Source organism: Electrophorus electricus, chromosome 1 (genome assembly GCF_041902795.1).
Source record: "Electrophorus electricus isolate QZ-2024a chromosome 1, ASM4190279v1, whole genome shotgun sequence".
NCBI lineage: Eukaryota > Metazoa > Chordata > Actinopteri > Gymnotiformes > Gymnotidae > Electrophorus > Electrophorus electricus.
The window spans coordinates 36,264,976-36,288,897 of record NC_137497.1 but is presented as its reverse complement, the minus strand read 5'-3'; the positions used below and the strand labels follow the sequence as shown (position 1 = coordinate 36,288,897).

At 45.0% G+C, this 23,922-nt stretch overlaps 2 protein-coding genes across 5 annotated transcripts in view; one reads left to right on the top strand and one right to left on the bottom strand.

Annotated features, from left to right (window-relative positions):
* The window catches only part of cnksr2a (connector enhancer of kinase suppressor of Ras 2a), a 214,562-nt gene that overhangs the window by 54,530 nt on the left and 136,110 nt on the right, over positions 1-23,922 (top strand). The window lies entirely within an intron of this gene.
* The window catches only part of LOC145658744 (SH3 domain-containing kinase-binding protein 1-like), a 33,414-nt gene that overhangs the window by 7,990 nt on the left and 1,502 nt on the right, over positions 1-23,922 (bottom strand). The window contains exons 2-3 of the mRNA XM_081717932.1: positions 13,230-13,387; positions 1,755-1,878 (exon numbers count right to left, since the gene is read on the bottom strand). Coding sequence (XP_081574058.1) covers positions 1,755-1,878; positions 13,230-13,387 — 282 coding nt within the window. The remainder of the gene's footprint in view (positions 1-1,754; positions 1,879-13,229; positions 13,388-23,922) is intronic.

The window sequence follows — 23,922 nt, the reverse complement described above, 5'->3', positions numbered from 1 at the left end:
TTAATAAAATGCTTCTGTATAACAATCTCTAAATCCTAAGCTTGGCACTGTCAGCTAGTGGTTCTAGTGCAGTCACTAACCACTGTTTGAACTGTCAATAGGTACTTTAGCAGCTGAAAGGATTATTCTGATTAGCACAGAGCGCATGCTTCGCCACAGCAGGCTTGGAGGCCCACTCTTGGTTTGACAGGGAGAAACCATGCTGTTCATCACATATGGGCACCACAGGAGGGCGCCACATGGTCTACAGAGCAGCACCACAGCAGATCTCAGACCATGGGTTGTGGGGGCAATTAGTCTGGGGCACTTTGAGGTTATAAGAAAAAGCGGAAAAAAAAAAAAAATCTATATTAATACACCAACACGAAATATATCAAAACCAAGACTTAATATTCCATTATATTAAAGCGTATTTAAAATTCAGTTGAGAAGTTAAAGCAAATCAATTAGATGTGCTCTACCGTTACATTTATCATGACTGTATGATAAACTGTACAGGTAATTCATTATTTCAAAATATCAGGACTGATTATATATATATATATATATATATATATATATATATATATATATATATATATAAAATGTCTGTTGTGAACCTTTCCCCTGCATACTTAAAATTAACATTAGGCGTAGTGAGTAACACAAACTGTGAACATATGGAGATCAGCTTTTAAACTTGCAGCTGAGCCTGTAAGATAGCTTTGATTGCAAAATGGTTGTAGGCTAAAAAATGTAAACAAACAAAAGCAAATTGCTAACGAAGTATTTCAGTTAGGACGAGATCCAGACTGCAAGTATTAGAACTAAGGAGATGAAGTTTGTCTCAAACTATGGGCCTGAAATTCAGTTACACAGCTGGAGACCCACAACTACAGACAGAAATAGCTGCCCAACATCTCAACACTCACATGAAAGAATTTTGTAATCTTATGACTAACTTCTTTGTTAACTTCCTGGTATTAACCATTTAAACATTACTGAGGGCCAATAAAGACGACAAAACCTGCCATTCCTGCTTCAGTGTCTGTTGAGCTGCTTTACTGCCAAATTATTGGCCAGTTAGCAAAATGAGAGACAGGCAAGCACAGAAGTCAAGGCTAATAAATTGGCCTCCTAAGACATTACTGGAACCGCTAATGTCTCCTAATTCAGATAGACAGGATGTAAGTCATTAGCGTGTTACCTCTATTCTCTTTCTCTCTCTCTCTCACACACACACACACACACACACACACACACACACACACAAATTCCCCTGGCCACTGACAGTATTCACAGCGGAACCTTAGAGTACGAGCTACAGAGCTGCTCTAATTGTCTGTCCAAGAGACTGGTTTAATTACTGTCAGACACACACATGCACAGACACACACTTAACACTAACTTCCCACATGACATCTGGATGTTCCAGACAAACTCATCTGACTCACACTATACCCTCTCCAGAAAGGTATATGTGCAACAAACGCACACAAACCCACAAAGAAGATGTCCTACATGTTAAGAATTGTATAATAGACTTCCTACCACTAAGCCCAGTGATCTAATGTGTGCCACAGACCCTGACGTTGTGTGTTTATGGACGGTTTAGAAGTCCCTGCTGTGTATTTATCTGTGTGAATTGTTGCCTGACCAAATGTACCCTAAACCTTTAATAAACAAGATATGGGTTGGAGCCAGTGCATTCACGCCTGTTGTTGACAGTCAGTTCGTGATGGTTCATTTAGCTCTAAACTGGACTTGGTGGGTACCTTTCTTGGCTGGCCGGAGGCTGGACTCTGATGCAGGGCTGGCGCTGCCATTGGACATGTCAGACTTCAGCCCGGTCGTCTGAGAAGCCAGACTCACGTCCTTCCTCACCTCCTTCTTAATCTCCTGCAGAGAGACAGAAAATTGGCTGAAATACCTTCTAACAGCCAGCAGGGGGAGCAAGAGCCTGCCCTCTTTTTCTATGAGAGAGAGAAAGCGAGAGAGAGAGAGAGAGAGAGTGAGAGAGAGAGAGAGAGAGAGAGAGAGAAAAACGGGGGTGTGAGAGAGAGTGGGCGAGGGAGTAAAAGGGAGAAAGAGAAAGCGAGAGAGAGGAAGGGAGAGAGAGAGAGAGAGAGAGAGAGAACCCATGCATGCTTTAGCTCTCCATGCAGCAGAAGAGCTGGACTCATTTCCTGGATGCAGTGACTCAGAGGAGCAGTCAACCCCACACATGCTGGCCTTAAGCACTTCTCCATCTGCATCTGCGCAAAAAGCCCCCCACCCCCCACACCACCCCCCCATTGTTGAAGTTGCAGGCCAGCCTTTAATCCCACCTCCCAGTAAAACACTATATGCTAGAGGCCTGAGGTCCACTCAGGGGGAGAACATTCGGATGCCTGGTCTTAAATGGCTGACATCAGGTTCATTCACTTTGGCTAAGGCTGTCTGTTTGTACTCACTCTGTCTGTGCCTTTAATCTGCAGCATTTCTCTATCACTCCCTTTGCTCCCTTTCTGAGTGACAGAGCAGCTAACTGAGGAGAACAGCAGCAGGCGCCATGTTTGATCTGTCTGCTGTTTCATTAATGCAGCCTTGGCCTCTTACTCAAGAGGTGGGCAGCATCCAGGTGGAGGGATCGCACATCCATAATAACCAGCCCCCCACACACACACACACACACGCACACACACACGCACACACAAATAAAGCAGGTGCCCTTATTTCTCAAAACTGAAATTCCCATGTAAGGCATGGGTGTGCCATTTCCAAACGTTAAACACATGAAATACAAAAAATATATAAAAAATACATGTGTGTGTCATTAAATTGAACTTTTTTTGTGTAAAGGACAAAATTCATGGTTGGTGATAATCACAAGTAGAACAGACGTTTTTAAGGTGTGATTACTATCTGAGTAACTAAACCTGATGCTGTGTGATAGACAGTGAATTCAGCTGAATGCAGCCTGTACCATGGGCTGAGCGTGTGCGTCGACTGTAGGACTGTGGGACAAAGGAAGTGCTACTTTGGGTTGTGTGTTGGTCAGAGGAACTGCGCTTGTTCCATTTTAGTGTGCCCTGGAAAACAATCCTTCGGGCATGTGGACACACAACCACGGGACACACGGACACAGGCGCGCACACTGGAGCACCCGTGTACACACACAAAGCTCAGGCATTGTTGGATAATGAGCTGTGTTCACAAGCATTCATGATTAATGAGTGGGTGAGATGTGAGATCAGAGGGCAGTTAGCACAGGGCAGGCTGAAGCAGACCTAACGTACCGCTGCATGCACACTCCATGCAGACAAATCCAGGCCAATAACCAATATTCATAATATACTGAACTTCAGCTTTTCTAGTTCTTTCACTTACATAATGTAAATATGAGTGATGTAAAGACTGAAAAATATATCACTTGTTAACTGACATCGCAATATCGGCCTCTGCTATATGATGCCACAGAGCTGCAATATAAGGCTCTTTAATGTGTTACACCATTTCAGTCTCAGACAAGTTCTGTTTGGTTCTGTCCTGATGAATCACACCATTCGAGTATACATCAAAAATCGATCGCAACATGTAGCTATATAATCTCGGTATAGTTTGGTTCTCCATACTTGTCCAGCCCTAGATATGAATATGAAATCAAAATGATAATACATGACATTATACGGCACACGCAGCATTTCAGGAATAATTAACACCAAATAAGCGAACGCTCCCACAATGCATCAGCGTATCTGAAAGGTGCAAAATGAACATTATCGGTTTGGCCTTAATTATTGACTGAGTTCCAACGTGAAACCAACACCTTTACTGCTGAAATGCTGATGGGTCCTGGTGCCAGTGCAGGCAATCAGGCCCAAAGCACGAGAAGCCCTGGCAAATTCAGCCCTCGCCATTGTGAGGACGTGTGTGCTGACCGGAGCTGACGACACTGGCATAATGCTGAACCTTATCTATTCTTCATTGGTTCTGGCAGCCTCAGCCAGGAGGAAACGGACATTACATCACTGTTACATAATCGCGCACCCACCACCCATCACACTTGGCCTTTCCCCGAAGCATTCAGATATCTGTCACCTTTTTAACCTGCATAGGAGTCCATCAGGAGTTTACACGAGGCTTTTAGAGGTGGCTTTTGTTGGTGTGCGACCAGCTTTAGCATGAAAGAAGAAAAATAAGTTTATCAACAGATCAGCAGCATGAGAGTTAGAGAGAGAGAGTGAGAGAGAGCGAGCTATTGCAGATGTCTGGTAAGCTCCACAGTGAAAGAATACACACACACACACACACACACACACACACACACACACACACACACACACACACACACACACAGAGAACACAACCACAGACCATGACTTCTGATTGCTCAGAGATATTTCCTCACTGAGTAGAACAGAGGCTTCTACACTGCATTGCATTGTCCTTGTAAAGCATCACGGAAAAAGTTAACTGTCCTAGCCATTCAGGATGCTTCTGTGTGCCCTATACAAAGTTACGCAATGCACACAATATTACAGTCCATACAGAGTCCCCGATTACACAACTCACCCTTGCTCCGTTGAAGGTTGCGTAACCTAGGATGGCAACAGAGAGACGCGAAGCTAGCAGCCAGGCCAGACACTTTTATTCTGCAGCCACCATTGGATTTGTGCTTCAGCTACCTGTTTATGATGCTGATTTAAGATCAGCTCTACTCCATAGCTGTCATTTAATTTCCTGAGAGAACACTGAGCTCAGATCATCACCATATAGTGTAGTGTAGACTAGTGGCAAAGGTTTATAGCAGTGGTGTAGATTACCACTAACACAGCACACTGGACCCATCTTTGCTCCAACATCACAGTAAATTATCATTATAGCAAAGGAAAAAAATACTTATATTTAGTTACAAATATAATATAATATAATACAATATTTTCACTATTTTTACCAAGTAGGTGCATATGAACTTATTTCATAACTGAGATTAAAATTACGCTCCTCTGGTAAACTGACCCAGATCTAGCTTGTGCTCCATCCAGGTCACCGCGGGACACCCTGACGGGGGCTGGCATCAGCACCTCGACACGCCGGCAAGACACCATGCAGAGATACTCATCGTCTCATGGCAAAGCTTGCTGTTTTTACTTCTTCATATTTTGCTAAAAACGACACATACGAGCATAAATGGAAAGGGGTGGCAAGGCAGCAGCGGTACCTGTACGTGTGCAGCTGCGGCTCGGGCACTCACCATGGATAGCCTCCCCTCGCTAGCACAGCTCTCCAGGGTCTGACAGCAGGGGTGCAGCCAGCATAGCCCTACACTACACAGTGTGGCACAAAAATGACAGCAGGGCCTCAGAGGAGCTAAAACGCTGTTTGTGGGTTAGGGGCAGGAGCACACACACACACACACACACACACACACACACACACAAGCACACGCACAGACACACATGCACAGACGCAGACACACACACACACACACACACAGACACACGCACGCACACGCACGCACAGACACACGCACACAGACACACGCACAGACACACAGACGCACACAGACGCACACAGACGCACACAGACGCACACGCACAGACACACACGCACAGACACACATGCACACACTAAACCCCAGAAAGTACAGCAGCAGCAGAACTGAACGCAAGGACACATGCAAGCACTCCCCCCTTTGTGCAGTGAGCTGTTATCTCCAAACCAGCGGAGGGAGGCTCAGCTGTAGAATGTTACAGAGCTTCACGAGAACCATCGTCTTGCCATCAGCAATCACAACCTTCTCTACTTTATTAGGAGGGTTTCTCACACTGTGAGTGACAGCTGCAGCTTGAATTCTGAATGCACACTTCCTGTCTGCAGATCAGGCTCTGACAGACCCATAGTCTAACCACTGTATTTGCAAATTTCAGTAGAGGCAGCCACACACACACACACACACACACACACACACAGCAGAGCAACACACAAACACCACTGAACAGAAATACATATATGCCTACAGAGAGTAGCACAAACAGACTACATTTCCTCTCAAACTACATAAATATATGTGCCAACATCAATCATGTTTTGTTGTTGTTGTTTGGTAGTTTTGTTTTGTTACATGGCTTGACCTGCCTCACCTGATGTTGTGGCTGGCCCTTGGCAAGGCTGATCCCAGCTCTGCCACTGGAAAAACCTGGGAAACAGTGGTGTGCCTTTCTCCTCTGCCGTCCCAATCACGCACTTCTGACGCACGATAACGCTTGTTCAGTTTGGCGCTGACGCACCAGCTCGTTGGTGAAGTCTCCGTGCTCTGTCTCAAGGCTATATCTAAGTGCTTCTGCCTCCCACAGTCAGGCTAACATGAACCCTGGCGTGCATGCTAGTTCACAGCCATCTTAAACGTGAGTGTTGTTCTGTCACGTGATTAATGCATACAAATATTACCGCATTAGACAGGAGTTTATACTGTATTAGAGGTGTGTGTTTAGGCGTGTTTGCGTGCTATTTCTTAATAAAGGCCTATTGAATTCTCTATGTTTGCAATCACAATGGGCCATCGGTCCCTGGAGACTCCAATTATCTCTCTGGTGCCTCATCACATACATGTTACCGTGGAAACCACACTGGGGGAACCTGCTAGTGAGGAGTGGTCTGACATAAGCTGCCCCCCCCCAAAACATTCACATGCACACCCACCCACACATACACACACAGGGCAACATAAACAACAGAACACAATCTGGCACCTGTTGACATTGCACAGACAGACCTCAGATCAGTACCACCCATGTGTCTGTCCTGTTGAGCCCAGAATTAATCAGCCTGAATAGCTCCAAGATCAGCATGAGTGAGGTTGGTAAGAATTCTGTAAGTAAGAAGCTCTAATGCTTATGGCAGGATGAATAAAACCTGATCAATTCCAATGAATTCACCTAGTTTAATCCGCTCCAGCCCAACACACAGAGCAGAAAGGATACGGAGCTACCTGCAGTATACAGAGACTCTGCAGACCTCCAAGTGCTCATTTCACACATATTACTGCATGAGCGTTTCGTTTAATATGCATTTGACAGCACGACAGCAACGAGAAAAACAGACATCCGCATTATCCGACCACCTCACCAGTGCTTGGGGCCAGTGGAGCTTTCATCTGAAAATACATTTTGAGGTTTTGGTTACAGAACGACTGAGATTAGGATTTGCGAGAGGAAACCAAGCACTTGAGCTGGACAGCAAACTTCCACTTCGAGCAGGAGCGGCACCCTGCTCGGCTGCTCACCGTGGACGTTCTGCGCTGTTCCAATTTTAGTCAGGCCTAGCAGGCTGGCGCTACATGCCTGCGAGGCCCTCTGCTGGCACGGAGCCGTGGAGGTGATCTCGCGGCGCTGCACCATCCGCCCCTCAGGCCGCTCTGCGGCAAACACTGGGGGGTGGAATGAAATAGAGAGAGAGAGAGAGAGAGAGAGAGAGAGAGAGAGAAAGAGAGAGAGAGAGAGAGAGAGAGAACAGAGGGATTGAGACAGGACACAGAGTGAGAGAAAGAGATAGAGAGAGACCTGCACCAAGGGAATGCAAGAAGTCTAATGGAAGACTACAAGTGCGGAGAAACAAAAAGAAAGACTTGTGAGCAAGGCATGATGAGATGCTTAAAAAAAAAAAGTGCTTCAAAGATCTCTGTGGGCCAATGAGACGAATGCAGTACGTGAGCATCACGTGGCTCTTCCTCTTCCTGCCCTGAGAGTGGGGACAAGTACGGTGAGGCAGAGGAGACTGTATGTGACGCGTATATGCAGAGTCAAAACCGGAGCCAGCGTAACTGAAAACATCTTAGAGCTCAGGCCTCTCACAGCTGCATCGATCAGAGAGCGCGCGCGCGCGCGAGAGAGAGGGGTGGGGGCCAGGAGAAGAGATACCAAGCAAGACTGAGCATTCTGTATCTCTGTTGGCATCTCTGCCAAATTACATCTCTCATTTTCTCTCACAAATACCCAAATTATCTGCTGTTATCACATCAGAGTGACAGGAAGTTGGAATGTATGCTTGACTGCACTAATTCAAGTGGCTATGAAGCTGGCTGTGATACTGCCTAGTGTGTCAATGGAGCAAGGCCCAACCCAAGAGGAGTGCATGTTATAACTGAAGATACCTGACTGTAAATGATAGTTAGGTCACCTAGGCTAGAAATGCAGCGGGTCATTTCAAATCTTTAAAAAGCAATACATTTTGGTATTTCCTGACATGCTCGTCATGTGATCAGTTACATGCATCATAAACTCCCTTTAAAATATCACCCTTCCATTAATACTGGTGTTTAATATTATTAACGCATTCGTAAGTCATTTAGTAACTACATATACTTTTTTTTTTATTTAGCAGGCTTAACTGGGAAATTCTATTTATTACACCTTTAAGAAAGGAAAAGAAACTGCTGAAAATTTCAGCAAGCAGAATAGTGGTGAGATTTACAAAGAAAGAACAGGAAACACCTGGAGATGTGTCTGTTCATTTCTCTTTTCAGAGAAAACACACACACACACACACACACACACACACACACACACACACGTAACATCTACATTAGAATATGGCTTCTAGAAGCCATTTTTGGAGAAGGTGTTTCCATGCAGTCTGAAACCACACATTCCTTCACTAATGAGAGAACAGATTAGATTAACTGCATTAGGGGGAAGCAGAAGATCTGGAAAAACAGATGAGCAACATTCAGCACATTTCCAAATGGCTTTTTCATGGCCACTGTGTGTGTGTGTGTGTGTGTGTGTGTGTGCGTGCGCGTGTGTGTGCATGCGCGTGCGTGTGAGTGTGCGCCAGTGTTCCACTGAGTTGCTGGCAGGGTAACTGAGCACTAGGATACATGGAGATAAAACTCAGGAAACAAAAGTAATCATCCTATACACACACTCTCACGCACTCGCACTCGCACACACGGCTTAGCAGAGCACACATTCTCGCAAATACCTAGACACAGACACATCTGCAGCGAGAGACACCCATCAGCCAGACGTAGAAAAGGTTCACGTGTTTTGAATGAGTCACATGAAGCCAGTCCAAATCCTCCTCCTCCTCCTCTTGGAAATGGAACGCGACGATCGCTGTCTAACCTCCCCTCCCAACTTCGCTGACACTGCCTTTGACCTCTTTCTAACACATCAGACGACTGGTTTACACTGTAACAACATAACTGCTGAAGCTTTCTGAATGGGAAGTGAGCAGGTCTAAATTGAGCAGTGCAAGAAGTGCCTGAAAAAGCTCCATGTCTATGCTCCACCCTAATGCCCACCTGAATACCCCACCCTAACGTCCACCTGTTCCCCAGTGTGCATCCAGTCCTCAGGATCCCATGTTCAGAGCAGACAGCCTACTTTATGCACCTATTCAGCATCAAAACGGATATGTTGAGCAACTCCAAAACAGCATGTGAGATGTACAAAAACAGCATGTCATGCATAAAAAGCACTACTGCTAAATCTGTGGACGATTACACAGTGCAAACAGATCTGCGGCTGTACTTATCTATACAACACCACAGTAACAATCTGGTTAGAGTGCTTGTTTGTCAGTTACAGCCCAGCATCAGGTGCCATAACACCTGGCCAGTTTTGGATTACAACTGTGGGGTTGAAATGATATCACCTCTGGAATGAGAGTATGGAGTGGCAACACAATCTCAGGAGCACTGATCTAGAATGCCCTACTGCACAATGCCTAGTGTTGCTGAACACCCGCAGCCCTGAAAGCACTCCTACTGTGTGTTCATTTGTGTCTGACTGGATTTATATAAACACTAGGGGGATTACACACTGGGGTTGCTGGTGTGTAGTAACCCATAAGACTGTTGGCTTAGCTTAAGAAGGAACCTTTTAACCCAAATCAGGAACAATGACATGGCTGAATTTGCAGAGGACCCACAACAGCTACGATGCTAAGCAACAATGAACCTGTGTGCTAAGATGACACGAAGGAATGACTAAATTTCTGTTATTCATACACTTTATTCAAAAATAGTTAATAATCACGAATAATCAAGAATCATGAGAGCATGAAGCACATAACACAAGCCTCTCTATACAACCTGAAACGTCTTTAGAAATACTCGATACAGGAACAGGCTGCTACGGACGTACATTTAAAATAATATTCGCTTAGACAGTAAATGTCTAGCATGGCTTCGCCTCCTCCAGGGGCAGAAAGACTTCAGTATATCACGAACGAATATGATCATCGATCACAAACTACAACGTAAATTATGCGGCGCAACACAAATGGCTTTCTTCTTTGCATTCTCTTCTTTTGTATTTTCTTCTTATAGTTGTATTTTTTTTTCTTTTTGCATCCGCTGAAGAGAGGAGTTCAGGGCGTCGCTTTATTTACAAGCGCCATCACAGATGCAGTCTATCAAACTCAGTTCATTACTCAGGCTACACAGCTGGAAATATGCCTTTGACTATATCTGGCTTGGTTTCAAAGTGCAGAGGTGTTTGTTGTGGGGAAGGTTTCAGGGTGGGCGTGAACGCAGAGATCATCGTTTATGATACCCTGCGACGGCAGGGATCATCTCTGGTTCACGGTCAGGAGACAGAGGAAAGCTCTTCATTCCAGTATCAGTGCCTGAGGGTTACACTCCACCCCTAAATAAGCCACATTCTTGTAGCGGAGCTCTGAGTTTTAACACAAAGATACAAACCCGACAAGAATGATCAAATCCTGCAAATACAGAAGCGTTTGCACTCACCAAACCAAAAGGGCTTTAACGTGGAATCGAGAGCCATTGGAAAGAAACAGAATAGTTTGTGATCTAGAATTGCACTTACTGCCTCTGTACACTACGGTACCCATTGATATTTAGCTATGGCATGTTTTAACCCACCACAGGTGACACTGTGTGGTTCTCTCTTAATGACAGTATGTTTAACAGGTATATAAACAGACCATGACTATGCATGTGTTTATGTTATTAAGATTATGTTAAACTGAGCACCACAAATTCACTCTTCAAAATCCCGCCATGCTCTGTATATCATGCACTGTGTTACTGAGTGGCCAGTATTTGGTCAGCCTGCACCGCTTGCCTGCTGACCAAGTGAGAGTTCTGCCATTCTCTTAAAATGTTTCCTTTTCTCTTTGTAAATGTGAGTGGAAACGTCATGGAAATCTTGAAAGCATTGCTGTTTTAATTGCCTTTGTTTCACATGATGACATGTCAGTAATTAGGGATGTGATGTAAAGAAAAAGAAAACCCATTGAACAAAGGAAGCCCCTAGCTCACAGCCACATGCCTAGTAAAGCCTGCAGTCTGTCCGTTTGCAGAGAGCCGTCACCTGACCAACCAGGCTCTGCGGAGACGGTTGCGACTATGCCCATAAGCATCGTGGCTTGTTTGATGACAAACACCCGCGCTCATGCAGACAGACTGGAATTAAAGGAGTGGTCCTCAATGTCCTCAACGCTTAAAAACCAAAACAAGGGTGTAGGAAATGGGCTCCTGAGCTGTCTGTCAGTACAAATATTAACACATCATAACTGCTCCAAACATCTTTACAAATCCAAAACGATGGCTACCAACAAACAGCCTGCTTATCACCTGACTGCCTGAAGCAACAACTATAATCCAATTCTATAATCTATACACGAACACGATCTTTCAGTAGATCCTCAATTCTGCAGTTGTTTCTGTGGTGTCGTATAAGGTCACTGCAGTTCCTGTGTGGTAAAGAATAATAGCTAAAAATAATCTACACCTAAGGAATCCTCTGTCTAGAACAGCATTCTGGGTGACGGACTCCTACAGGTCACGCCGCCAAAACGGGCCCATGCCAAAGAAGCAGCTGCATGGAAACAAGCACCCACATCATGCTAACCTGCAGGGTCCCGCACCCCAACACCACGTGGAACTGGGCAGCGAGACACTCCGAGCCGCATCAGCGCCCGCAGTAGACCGCCTCCGCCCCTGCTCCACCTATGGCTAGAAAATCAAGCTCGTGTGCAGGCCGGTGTTCTGTGTTCTCACCCAGGGGGGGTGTAGAGGGGAAGACATATTTAGAGCTCCATGATGGCGTCATGACTTTTTTTTTTGACAGTAGATTGGCAAAAAATATAACTGAGGTTACTGCGGTCTGACAGTTTATTCTCCCATGCATGTTTAAAGTGTTTGCATATGTACTTGAGTTTTAGAACCAGAAAAGCTCAAAGCAGAAGTGGATGCACGGCCATGTCCGAGCTGGTTTCTGATGCTCAAACGTAAACTCCACTATCAGATGCGATTGTGAGAGAAAGACTCTTCCCGTTTTTGCTAATGTCGCGCACTCTCTCTTCCTGTCAATGCGCCCTCAGAGGAAGTCTACACTTCCCCCTGCTGGCTCCGCGTTCAGAGAGGAAACGGCCACGAGCTACGCCACAAAACCTTAGAATCAGCCGGGCAGGCGGCACCCATGCCCCCGTGGGCCACTGCACCTGCTCCTGTACCACGTCTGCAGTGTGTGGTGGTGAAAGGCACACGCTCGTGTGTTTGTGCCCTAAGCCCAGCGCTACCTCGCAGCCTCGCGCTGCTTGAGTCAGGCCCTTCCGCCACTGAAACCCATCGCTTCGCGCGAGCACAGTAAGTGTGCGAGGCAAATCCCGTCAAGCCGAAGCCGAAACCTGACACTACACAAACACCTAACGGCAATGGTGCTGTCGCGTGACTAACTGTTTGTGCATGTCTGGAAAACATGGGACAGCGAGAAATAGCAATGCTACAGATGAAGTGAGCGCAAAAATATCAGAGCCAATATTTGAAAGATACATTTTTGCCATTTTTCATCACAGTCTGTAGCATTGTTAATGGTAATAAATCAAAAAGAGGCATCTTTCCTTTAACTTTAAAGCCTGATTTATCATCTGACAATCAAAAACCCTGTAACAAGCAGAATACACCGATCACAAAGTAAAATGAAAGTAATATGCAAAACTCTATGTGACTTTCTCTCACTCATGAAACAAAAACACAGACACACACGTGCTGACACCAACACTTGCAAGCCCACTAAACTGACAGAGCATCCTGTTCGTACCAGTGCTCTGCATTCTGCAACACTGCAACAAGTCAACCAAGCATGGTCCGACAGTCACCATTCACAGTCCCCTGCAGAGAAAAAACTGTCACCTCACCAAGCACATATACTGGAAGCCAGGTTTTGGGACTCAGGCCACCATTGTCCAGGGAGAGAGAGACGTGAGAACAGCATGCGCGAGAGAGGCCAGCTCACCCTGACGAAGTTGTCTGGGAACAGGCCCCTGCGGCCGGCCACCTCGCCCTCCCACCAGCCCCCTTCATCTTTCCTGATGTTGCTGATGATGTCGCCGACGGCGATGGTCAACTCGTCATCGTGCTGGGCCTGGTAGTCAAACTCCACAACGGCCTCCACTGCGAACGACAGCGAGAGAGAGAGAGAGAGAGAGAGAGAGAGAGAGAGAGAGGGAAGGAGGGAGGGAAGACAACAGATTGAAGTTGTCCTTGAAGCTGTGTGAGCGAGGGGAGCCAGGAAGAAGCCCGTGTTTTCACTTCTGCAGAGCATCCTCTGGGAAACATGCATGAGCTGAGGGAGAGAGCTGCACGGAGCACCTGCGGAACGGCTCCCAGCCGCCAGGGCCTTCATGCAAGCTGCTTCAGAGGGCCCGTTTGCCAGCTTACCAAACGCGAAACCATTAGGAAGCAAGACGCATGGGAATGATCCATGGAGTTAGGACGAGCTGTAAGGAGGAATACGGTGTATTCATGATGGTGCTCACCGCGGCAGTCTGAACTGAAATGTGCTGAGGGCCCTTCTGTAAATGTCAAAGCCTCTTTCTCTCTCTCTGTGGTCTCAAAAACAACACCCAGTTTTTCTGATTCACCCTGTTTTTTTCTTCTCAAAGTTAAACAAGCATAGAGACTATCACAGGCAAGATTATCAGGCAGGTTTCATTTATGAGTCCAGAAAGAGAACCAGACACCGGGTTTCTAGGCTGTCACTAGGCATTCTTGGGTCTTAGGACATAACCCCTGAGCGGGGTCCGCAGGCCTAGGGGTGAGGAGGAGGGGTAACCATGGGAACGGTAGGATGATTCAAGGATGAGCTGATGTATGTGGTCTTGATGCGGTCATGCGTCATGAGTGGGGCCCCATCTGAGACCACCGGATCGCACCCACTCATGTTTCCAGCATGCACACACACATACACAAACACACACACAAACACACACAAACACACACACAAATAAACAGCATGCATTCAGCATATTTCCCCTGCAGCATGATTCTTTTGGCTGACACATGGCCCTTCTACAGCATGTCAGGTCAGAACGAGAGCATGAAACAGCTGTATGATGTAAATGTCTGCTTTAAGATCTGATTAGCATAATGGTGTAGCATAAAGGTGTAGCGAGGGATGTTCTTTAGATTTACCTCACACACACACACACACACACACACACACACCCCTATCCTTTAACATTTTTCCTTCATTCTGGGTTTCATTTCGTCATTTGTTCAAAGGTCTTGAGTAAAACTTATTACACTGTTCTACACATCATCCCTAACGCAGCACAGCCCTGCCTCTGAAGAGATGATCTAATTCACTCAGTCATGTGTGATGGTTTTTCTCTTCCAGAGCCTCCTGTTCACACAGATGCACTCGAGATGTGTGGAACTCTCTCATCTGGAGGTTTCTGGAATGAGGTGGGCTGAGACGAGACATTGACGAGGCCCATGTCTAAACTCTGAGTGCCGGCAATCATAACAAAACACACACCTCCTTCACACAAACTCCAACACTCCTAAACATCCCGCCACAAGGAGGGTACTGCTTGAGTGCACAATCACATGCACACTCGTGTGCACACTCACAAAGCTGGATTAGAGTAAATTGTGCTGTGTAGAACAGCTGCCATGTTTATAGTGAGCCATCTTTGAAAACACACACACCACGTATGCGCACACACACAGACACACACCAACTATAAAACACCTACAAGCCCTCAGGCAAAGCAGTAATATGCATACAGAGAGCAGTGCTACATTGCAGTGTGTCCCAAAGCCTTCACCAAGGCCTTGATCAATCCAGCTGCTTAAAGTACTACAACTCAGTGTCTGCCTGACACACGTTACAGGGGAGACCTGTTTCTCAAGAAAGTGACCTGGAGCTTGAAACATAGGAGACTGTGTGTACATGATAGGATATGTTTATGAGATCATAATATGGCCCAAATTATTATATTGTGATCATATTGGCACACATGGTGAAAAGCTCTGCAATATATAAAAATGCATTGGTAAACCCTCCATGTAGTATGGGGAAAGATTCCCTGCATTATTCTGAACATATCTGTGTTTGTGGGATTATGTAAATGCTGTGATACAAGGCACTTGCCTGCATCTGAGACTGACCAGGATGCTCACAGCACAATCAACAATTTTGGGATTTGTTAAAGAGCTAATTTGCATATCGCAACCTGTGGTGATATCACTGCAACATCCAATACTGTGATAATGATTAACAATTGATATTTTGACAACAGTTATACAACATGTGCCCATGTTCCTTTCCTGTTTATATAGCTCTCTCTCTCTCTCTCTCTCTCCCTCCCTCCCTCCTTTTCCAGCTGCTAGAGCTTTAGATTAAAGAGAAAAATGTGACATGAAGAACAGCTGCCATGTTTATAATGAGCCATCTTTGAAAATACACACACACGCACATCTGCGTATATATGCGCGCATACACACACACACACACACACACACACACACACACACACACACACACACACACACACACACACACACACACACACACACACACACACTCACACTCACACTCACACACACACACACACACACACACAAATGGAATTCTTATTCAGTCTGGTCCTTCCACTCCCACACAGTTTTATTTTTCTGACTGCTTCTGGCAGGCTCTATTTCTTCATGACCTCTCCTTTATCTTTCCATCACTGTGTACAAAAACCACAGCCGCTAACCAACACAGCCACTAGACAACCAGCCACTAGACAACCAGCCACTAGACAACACAAAATAGCCACTGGACAACCAGCCATTAGAGACCAGCCACTAGACAACCAGCCATTAGACAACACAAAATAGCCACTAGACACCAGCCACTAGACAACCAGCCATTAGACACCAGCCACTAGACAACCAGCCACTAGACAACCAGCCACTAGACAACACAAAATAGCCACTGGACAACCAGCCATTAGACAACCAGCCATTAGACACCAGCCACTAGACACCAGCCACTAGACAACCAGCCATTAGTTAACACAAAGTAGCCACTAGACACCAGCCACTAGACAACCAGCCACTAGACACCAGCCACTAGACAACCATCCATTAGACAACCAGGCACTAGACACCAGCCATTAGACAACACAAAATAGCCACTAGACAACCAGCCATTAGACAACACAAAATAGCCACTAGACAACCAGCCATTAGACAACACAAAATAGCCACTAGACAACCAGCCACTAGACAACCAGCCATTAGACAACCAGCCACTAGACAACCAGCCACTAGACAACCAGCCATTAGACAACACAAAATAGCCACTAGACAACCAGCCTTTAGACAACCAGCCATTAGACAACACAAAATAGCCACTGGACAACCAGCCATTAGACAACACAAAATAGCCACTAGACAACCAGCCATTAGACAACACAAAATAGCCACTAGACAACCAGCCATTAGACAACACAAAATAGCCACTAGACAACCAGCCATTAGACAACACAAAATAGCCACTAGACAACCAGCCATTAGACAACACAAAATAGCCACTAGACACCAGCCATTAGCCACCAGCCACTATACAACCAGCCATTAGCCACCAACCACTATGCAACCAGCCATTAGCCACCAGCCACTATGCAACCAGCCGTTAGCCACCAGCCACTATACAACCAGCCACTATACAACCAGCCACTATACAACCAGCCATTAGCCACCAGCCACTAGACAACCAGCCATTAGCCACCAGCCACTAGACAACCAGCCATTAGCCACCAGCCATTATACAACCAGCCATTAGACACCAGCCACTAGACAACACAAAATAACCACTAGACAACCAGCCATTAGACAACACAAAATAGCCACTAGACAACTAGCCATTAGCCACCAGCCACTATACAACCAGCCATTAGCCACCAGCCACTATACAACCAGCCATTAGACACCAGCCACTAGACAACACAAAATAGCCACTAGACAACACAAAATAGCCACTAGACAACCAGCCACTAGACAACACAAAATAGCCACTAGACAACCAGCGATTAGACAACACAAAATAGCCACTAGACAACCAGCCACTAGACACCCAGCCATTAGACAACACAAAATAGCCACTGGACAACCAGCCATTAGACAACACAAAATAGCCACTGAACACCCAGCCATTAGACAACACAAAATAGCCACTGGACACCCAGCCATTAGACAACACAAAATAGCCACTGGACACCCAGCCATTAGACAAAACAAAATAGCCACTGGACACCCAGCCATTAGACAAAACAAAATAGCCACTAGACACCCAGCCATTAGACAACACAAAATAGCCACTGGACACCCAGCCATTAGACAAAACAAAATAGCCACTGGACACCCAGCCATTAGACAAAACAAAATAGCCACTAGACACCCAGCCATTAGACAAAACAAAATAGCCACTAGACACCCAGCCATTAGACAACACAAAATAGCCACTAGACACCCAGCCATTAGACGACACCCAGCCATTAGACAACACAAAATAGCCACTAGACACCCAGCCATTAGACAACACAAAATAGCCACTAGACACCCAGCCATTAGACAACACAAAATAGCCACTAGACACCCAGCCATTAGACAACACAAAATAGCCACTAGACACCCAGCCATTAGACAACACAAAATAGCCACTAGACACCCAGCCATTAGACAAAACAAAATAGCCACTAGACACCCAGCCATTAGACAAAACAAAATAGCCACTAGACACCCAGCCATTAGACAACACAAAATAGCCACTGAACACCCAGCCATTAGACAACACAAAATAGCCACTAGACACCAGCCACTAGACAACACAAAATAGCCACTAGGCACCCAGCCATTAGACAAAACAAAATAGCCACTAGACACCCAGCCATTAGACAAAACAAAATAGCCACTAGACACCCAGCCATTAGACAAAACAAAATAGCCACTAGGCACCCAGCCATTAGACAACACAAAATAGCCACTAGACACCCAGCCATTAGACAACACAAAATAGCCACTAGACACCCAGCCATTGGACAACACAAAATAGCCACTAGGCACCCAGCCATTAGACAACACAAAATAGCCACTAGACACCCAGCCATTGGACAACACAAAATAGCCACTAGGCACCCAGCCATTAGACAAAACAAAATAGCCACTAGGCACCCAGCCATCAGACAACACAAAATAGCCACTAGACAGCAGACACTAGACAACCAGACAACCAGACACAAGACAACCAGACACAAGACATTAGACACCAGACACTACACATCTCTATCTCCACTTCCTTCTCTTTTCTCTTTATCTCTCCATCTTTTATGAACACTAACATATTTGTTATCTTAAGAATGCAGTTTTTGCTGTTACATTATTTAGCTCAAATTTAGCGCCAATGCTTGCATATCTGCTTAACACTGCATGTCTTTGTCTGTGTTTGTGTGCGTGTGTGTCTGTCTGTCTGTCTGTGTGCGCGTGTAATGTGTCGATCATTGCAGTGTAGTGTAGTACCATCTCCAATCATTGATGCTGTCTATTAATAAACACCTCCAGGCTTAATTAACCACAGTTTTTACGCCGATACATGTAGAGCCACTTGGACTGTGTCAGAGCTGTCCTGTACTGGAGCTTCCATATGGACCCACTCCAATATATGTCCCGGGCAGCACAGCCGGAAGGAAATCTTACTACCAGAGCTCACACATCTGTTTCTCTCTCTCTGACTCAGTGCCCTAGTGTATCCTACCCTCCTGTTCTCTCCATACATTCTCTACACCTCACACTAAGCCTGCATGCTAAAATGGCGGAAGTGCGATGATAATGCACCAGGTCTTTTCAGTGTTGCTAAAGGTCTTGTTATGGGCACAAAAGGGAAGTGTTGTTTCCCTCTAGAAAATTCCTTCTGTTTAGCCCTGATTACATGAGCCCAAAACTGATGAAGCTAAATATAAGAAAGTTATCAATGCAGCAAGCACCACCTCTCTGCCCTTCAAAAGAGAAGTAGGTGCTGAACCATCAGTGTAGAAGCTAGACTGAGGACACACACACACACACACGAAAACATCTCTACTAGAAAAGAATGAGGAAAGGAATGCCGCAAACCACTCGTTAAATATAGCACAAAAACAAACTAGACATTCTAAACTGCATGAAAGGCAGACTCAATCAGTCCTGACAGGCTGCTGTGATATGATATAACAGATTCCGTCATGGGCCCACTACATTCAGAACGAGGCCGAGAGCAAGCGCTTCACACTGACCCATTTCTCCATGGCAGTCATGCAGAGAGAGTAGCAGAACAGGCCCTTAGCCTCAGCAGTGCGCTATACTGCAGCTGCACCAACAAAAGGGGTCTCTTCACTTTCAGGCAGAGCTTCAGTGAACTCACTTGTCGAGATGAGCGGGTCACGGCACCATTAGCATGCATATTAATGAGCCAGCTGATTGAGCGTAGAGCAAGACAAACCACCTGGTCATTCGACCGTACACTGCCAGACAGGTCCTGCCTATTGGTATGGCAAAAAACGCCAGTTGGTCTTGTCACCACGTGGACCCCTGTATTACATAATTGGTCGCCGTGGAGACCGGAGAGTTTCTGTAACACCCCCACCCCAAGCCACATGCCTTGGCTTGAATCTCATCAAGCACTGAAACAAAAGCCAGCCTGTGTGCGGTGAGCAGAGAGCATGTCTGATTGGACCGAGCTGGCCACTCCTCAAAACTCCATAACAGGCTGGCGTTGACGCCAATCACGTGACCCGAACACTCCACTCGCAGCCAGACATCACTCCAGATGGTTGATATAGAACAAGTCACCTTGGCAGTGGAAACACAAGGTCAGTGTGGAGTATAAGGTCAGCGTGGAGTATAAGGTCAGCGTGGAGTACAGCCGGACGAGCCCGGAGCAGCCCCTTTGTGGGAGCAGTCCATGCAGAAAGCTTAAACCTGCGTGAAACCTCACGGCCATGCCGTGGATGAAAGCATGATGCCAGCTCAGCTCTCAGTCTCCTCACCGAGGGCGGAGGGAGATGTCATCACGAGCCGAGACATTTAAAGAAGTGTCTGTGCCCCCTCGCCGTGCAGCTCAGACGCTCCCTCTCGGGCACTCTTCCATACATGCCCACCCGCAGCTAGCAGCGCCATTAAGCAAGCAGGTAGCAGCTACGTTCCTGTCGGAAGGTCAAGCAGCTTCCGACTGGAATGTACTATCAGACTCATAGATAAGTCTGAACGATAATACTGATTTAGCATTTTGAGTCAATGAGTGCAAACCTGTTTATTTATGGCCATATGTTCTAAAAAACAAAACCAAAAACAAACAAAAAAAAGACTCATTCACACTGAACAGTGGCAAACGCCATCCGGAAGAGATGAGCGATTATCAAACCAAATGTTATGCAACGAGCCCTCCTGGGCTAGAGTGCTGGAGAAAGCCGGGCGAGGAGAGGCCCGAAGAGACAGCTGCTCACCATGTCACTCCCGCTCTGACACACCAGTAAACATTGATAGATGCATGTTTGCAAGGAGCTCATTTGTCTGATACCCATATTAGGCCATGTGGGTTGCAAAGCTTACAGAGGCTGTGAACTTACAGAGGCTGTGAACTGTGCATAGTTGAATGTAAACATGAAACTGTTGCAAGCCAAGCCCTAATTTAGCATACCTAATGATATTCAGCATTTTTTTTTCATCTTTGTGCAATGATGCATGAAATTACAAAATGAAGTGAATCCGTGGGCCTGACGCAAAACTCACACATACGAACAGATTTGTTCTGAAATCCCTCGTACAAGTGCTTTAGGATGCAATATTCTACAATGATCCCAGATTTAGTATTTGCTTTTAGTCATGTAAAGCTGTTCCCCTAAAACTCTGAGCTAATGGATTGTATCTGGGGCTATTTTACTAACCAATATGAAAATTAAACTTAATGTGTAATCATGTTGCAATTATTATCTTTGCCACTAGTGTTTAACTTCAACTTTAACCTTAGTTAACTTTAAATTTGCCATTCTCACATGGCAATCTAAACTACAAAAGTTGTTTTTCCTCTGATCTGCTAAGACTTTGCACATGGCCACATTTTGAATATATATAGTGACAAATTCATTCTAATTAATTACATTACACTTTACACTTACATTACAAATTAATTTACACCACTTCAGGGTTCATAATTATGATATGACAGGGAAACCTCCATTACGATCCGTGAGAATGCAACATCACCTTTTCACACATTTTCTCTGGTTTTGCCCTTCAGCTCCTTTCATTTGAGTCTTGTACTGTCTTCCTTTGGCAAGAAGGTTTGTTTGTTTTTGTTTTTTTAATTGTTTTCTTAAATTTCATATCAACCCATGTCTACGTATGTAAGAAGCACATCCCTTAAGTGATGGCGTTAAACCCTAGAGTAGAACTTATTTCCCATTCTTTGGCTTCGTTTGCGCTTAATCCCACGACTGATGTTGTTACATTATATGATTTCATTTACTGATCTCTGAAAGCAGGAAAGTTGCTCATTTTTACCCATAGGCCTAAATGGCATATTTCTGAATGGACCTCCCCGACACGTCATGCAGGGTGTTTAGCCTTATAATGCCTTTCTTGGGTATCAAATGTACTAATGCAGAATTGCCATGAACGCAAGCTCTTGTATGAAGAGAGCTATACCATGGTCATTTCTGACATATGTATGACAAATGTACGACATACTTAAGGTAAGAAAATGAAAACGTTCTTGTATGAGGGCCGGTATGCTAGTACTCCTACCTTAAAAGAGCTTCTTCAGAGCTTTTACAGGTGATAGTCTTGACAGTATAGCCTTGATACTGTCAGTATATTGTGCCACAAAGCTGAGTGCATATGTCTTAGTCTGGAGGAAGCACATTTCAAACACAACAAATTTTGCTCCAGCCAATCACAGAGGACTTACAAGACAGGGTCCTGTTTTTTTTCCCATCATGAAACCCATCAGCTAGATTTACTCCTCTCAGTTCTGCTGTAAATAGACACTGACTCCATCATCTTCCTATGGAACTCTTACAGGCTGCTGGAATCAAGACACTGGTTAAATAGTAACATGCACTGATACGACACCTGTCCTTTATTCAATCACAAAGCGTGCTTAAACATGGATTTTATATTTTTGTTCATTCTCAAATGGGCATGGTTTTAAAAAGACAGATATTAGGAATAAATACATATACTTAGAGGAAAGAATGCTGCCTTTTACAAAGAAATGTTTTGGTTAAAGCTATTTTAGAAAGACTCATAAAACATTGGAAGAATTCTCTCCAGAGTAAGAAGATTGTTGACAATTTTAGTAGGATTTTGTATGTTATCAGTAAATTCCTCATTCAATCCTGCAATAAAAAGTAATAACTGCCGGGCCCATACACAGATGTTTAGCATTATCTAGGTTATGTGTCATTATGCATATTTGCACTTCAATTTTAGAATAAACTGCTCTAATATAACATTTCTGCAAATTTTATGTCCATTACAAAAGAAAGTTTAAGCCATAGTGTGAATGCACTATGGCTCATATTTAGGAACACTATGACATACACCTATAGACTGCTCAGTAACAATGCCAAGTTTGATAATAGTAATGCATGGCAGTTGTAAAACTATATTTACTCAATAAATTTGTAATTTGGTTATATGTACTTCTGGAATGAATGTGCAGGTACCATATTACAAACTTAGAATTTTCTAGAATTGTGTTCTGCTCTTTTTCCAAAAAAAGTATCAAGGCCACAGTGAAATAGGCTGCCACGCTGAGCCTTACATGAATTTATCAAAATGCCTGTTGCGCTGACAAGCGTGTATGTGAATGCACTATGGCTCCTATCTGGGAATACTATAGCTGCACATACACACAACTTCACGATTGCTCCCCTTTCAGTCACAGCTAAGATCCAGTCTATTTCAGTAAAATGTCAGCTCTATAAGCAGAATAAAAAGCTTGGGTTTTTCAAGGGCAGGATTGGAGAAGCGTGGTTACAACCAAAACATAAACGTTTCTTGAAACGGAGGGCTATTTCACGCAAAAATGCAACCACTCATTTCTGACTGCTTCCCTCACCAGGAGTGTGAAATAACAGTCATGTCTCTAGACAGCCATGACACAGCGGCAGCGGGGAAAGCCCATGTTGTTGGGCCTGCAAATATAAAGGAAGCTTTAATTGACATATTAACCGCAGCAAAGCAGCGATACTGTATTGGTCAAGTACGATTCAAAGGTGCAAAAATATTGAGAACATGTTTGAGGGTCAAGCCCACTAATGGCTAAAATGCAACAGCCACAACCAAAGCAGAAAGAAAAAAACAGCTAAAAAAGGAAGTCCTGTAACATGACATCACCATCTGTGTCAGTTAAGACATCCAGGGGTCAGCATAAGCCTCTCACATGCACTGTTCATGTTTAGGAGAGCACTACCTTCTGTGACACAAAGCTTTTGGGGAACTGGTGCATGCTGGGAACTTAGGTGTGGGGATCTCTTGAGAGGAGCATGACTGCACGCAGAGAGGAAAAAAAACAACAACTTTTTTTGCAAATTCGACCAGACACATCAGCGACTCGCACCATGACAGGCCACACAGTTTGCACGTTGGATCGACTCTTTGAACCTTTCTGATATGCTATT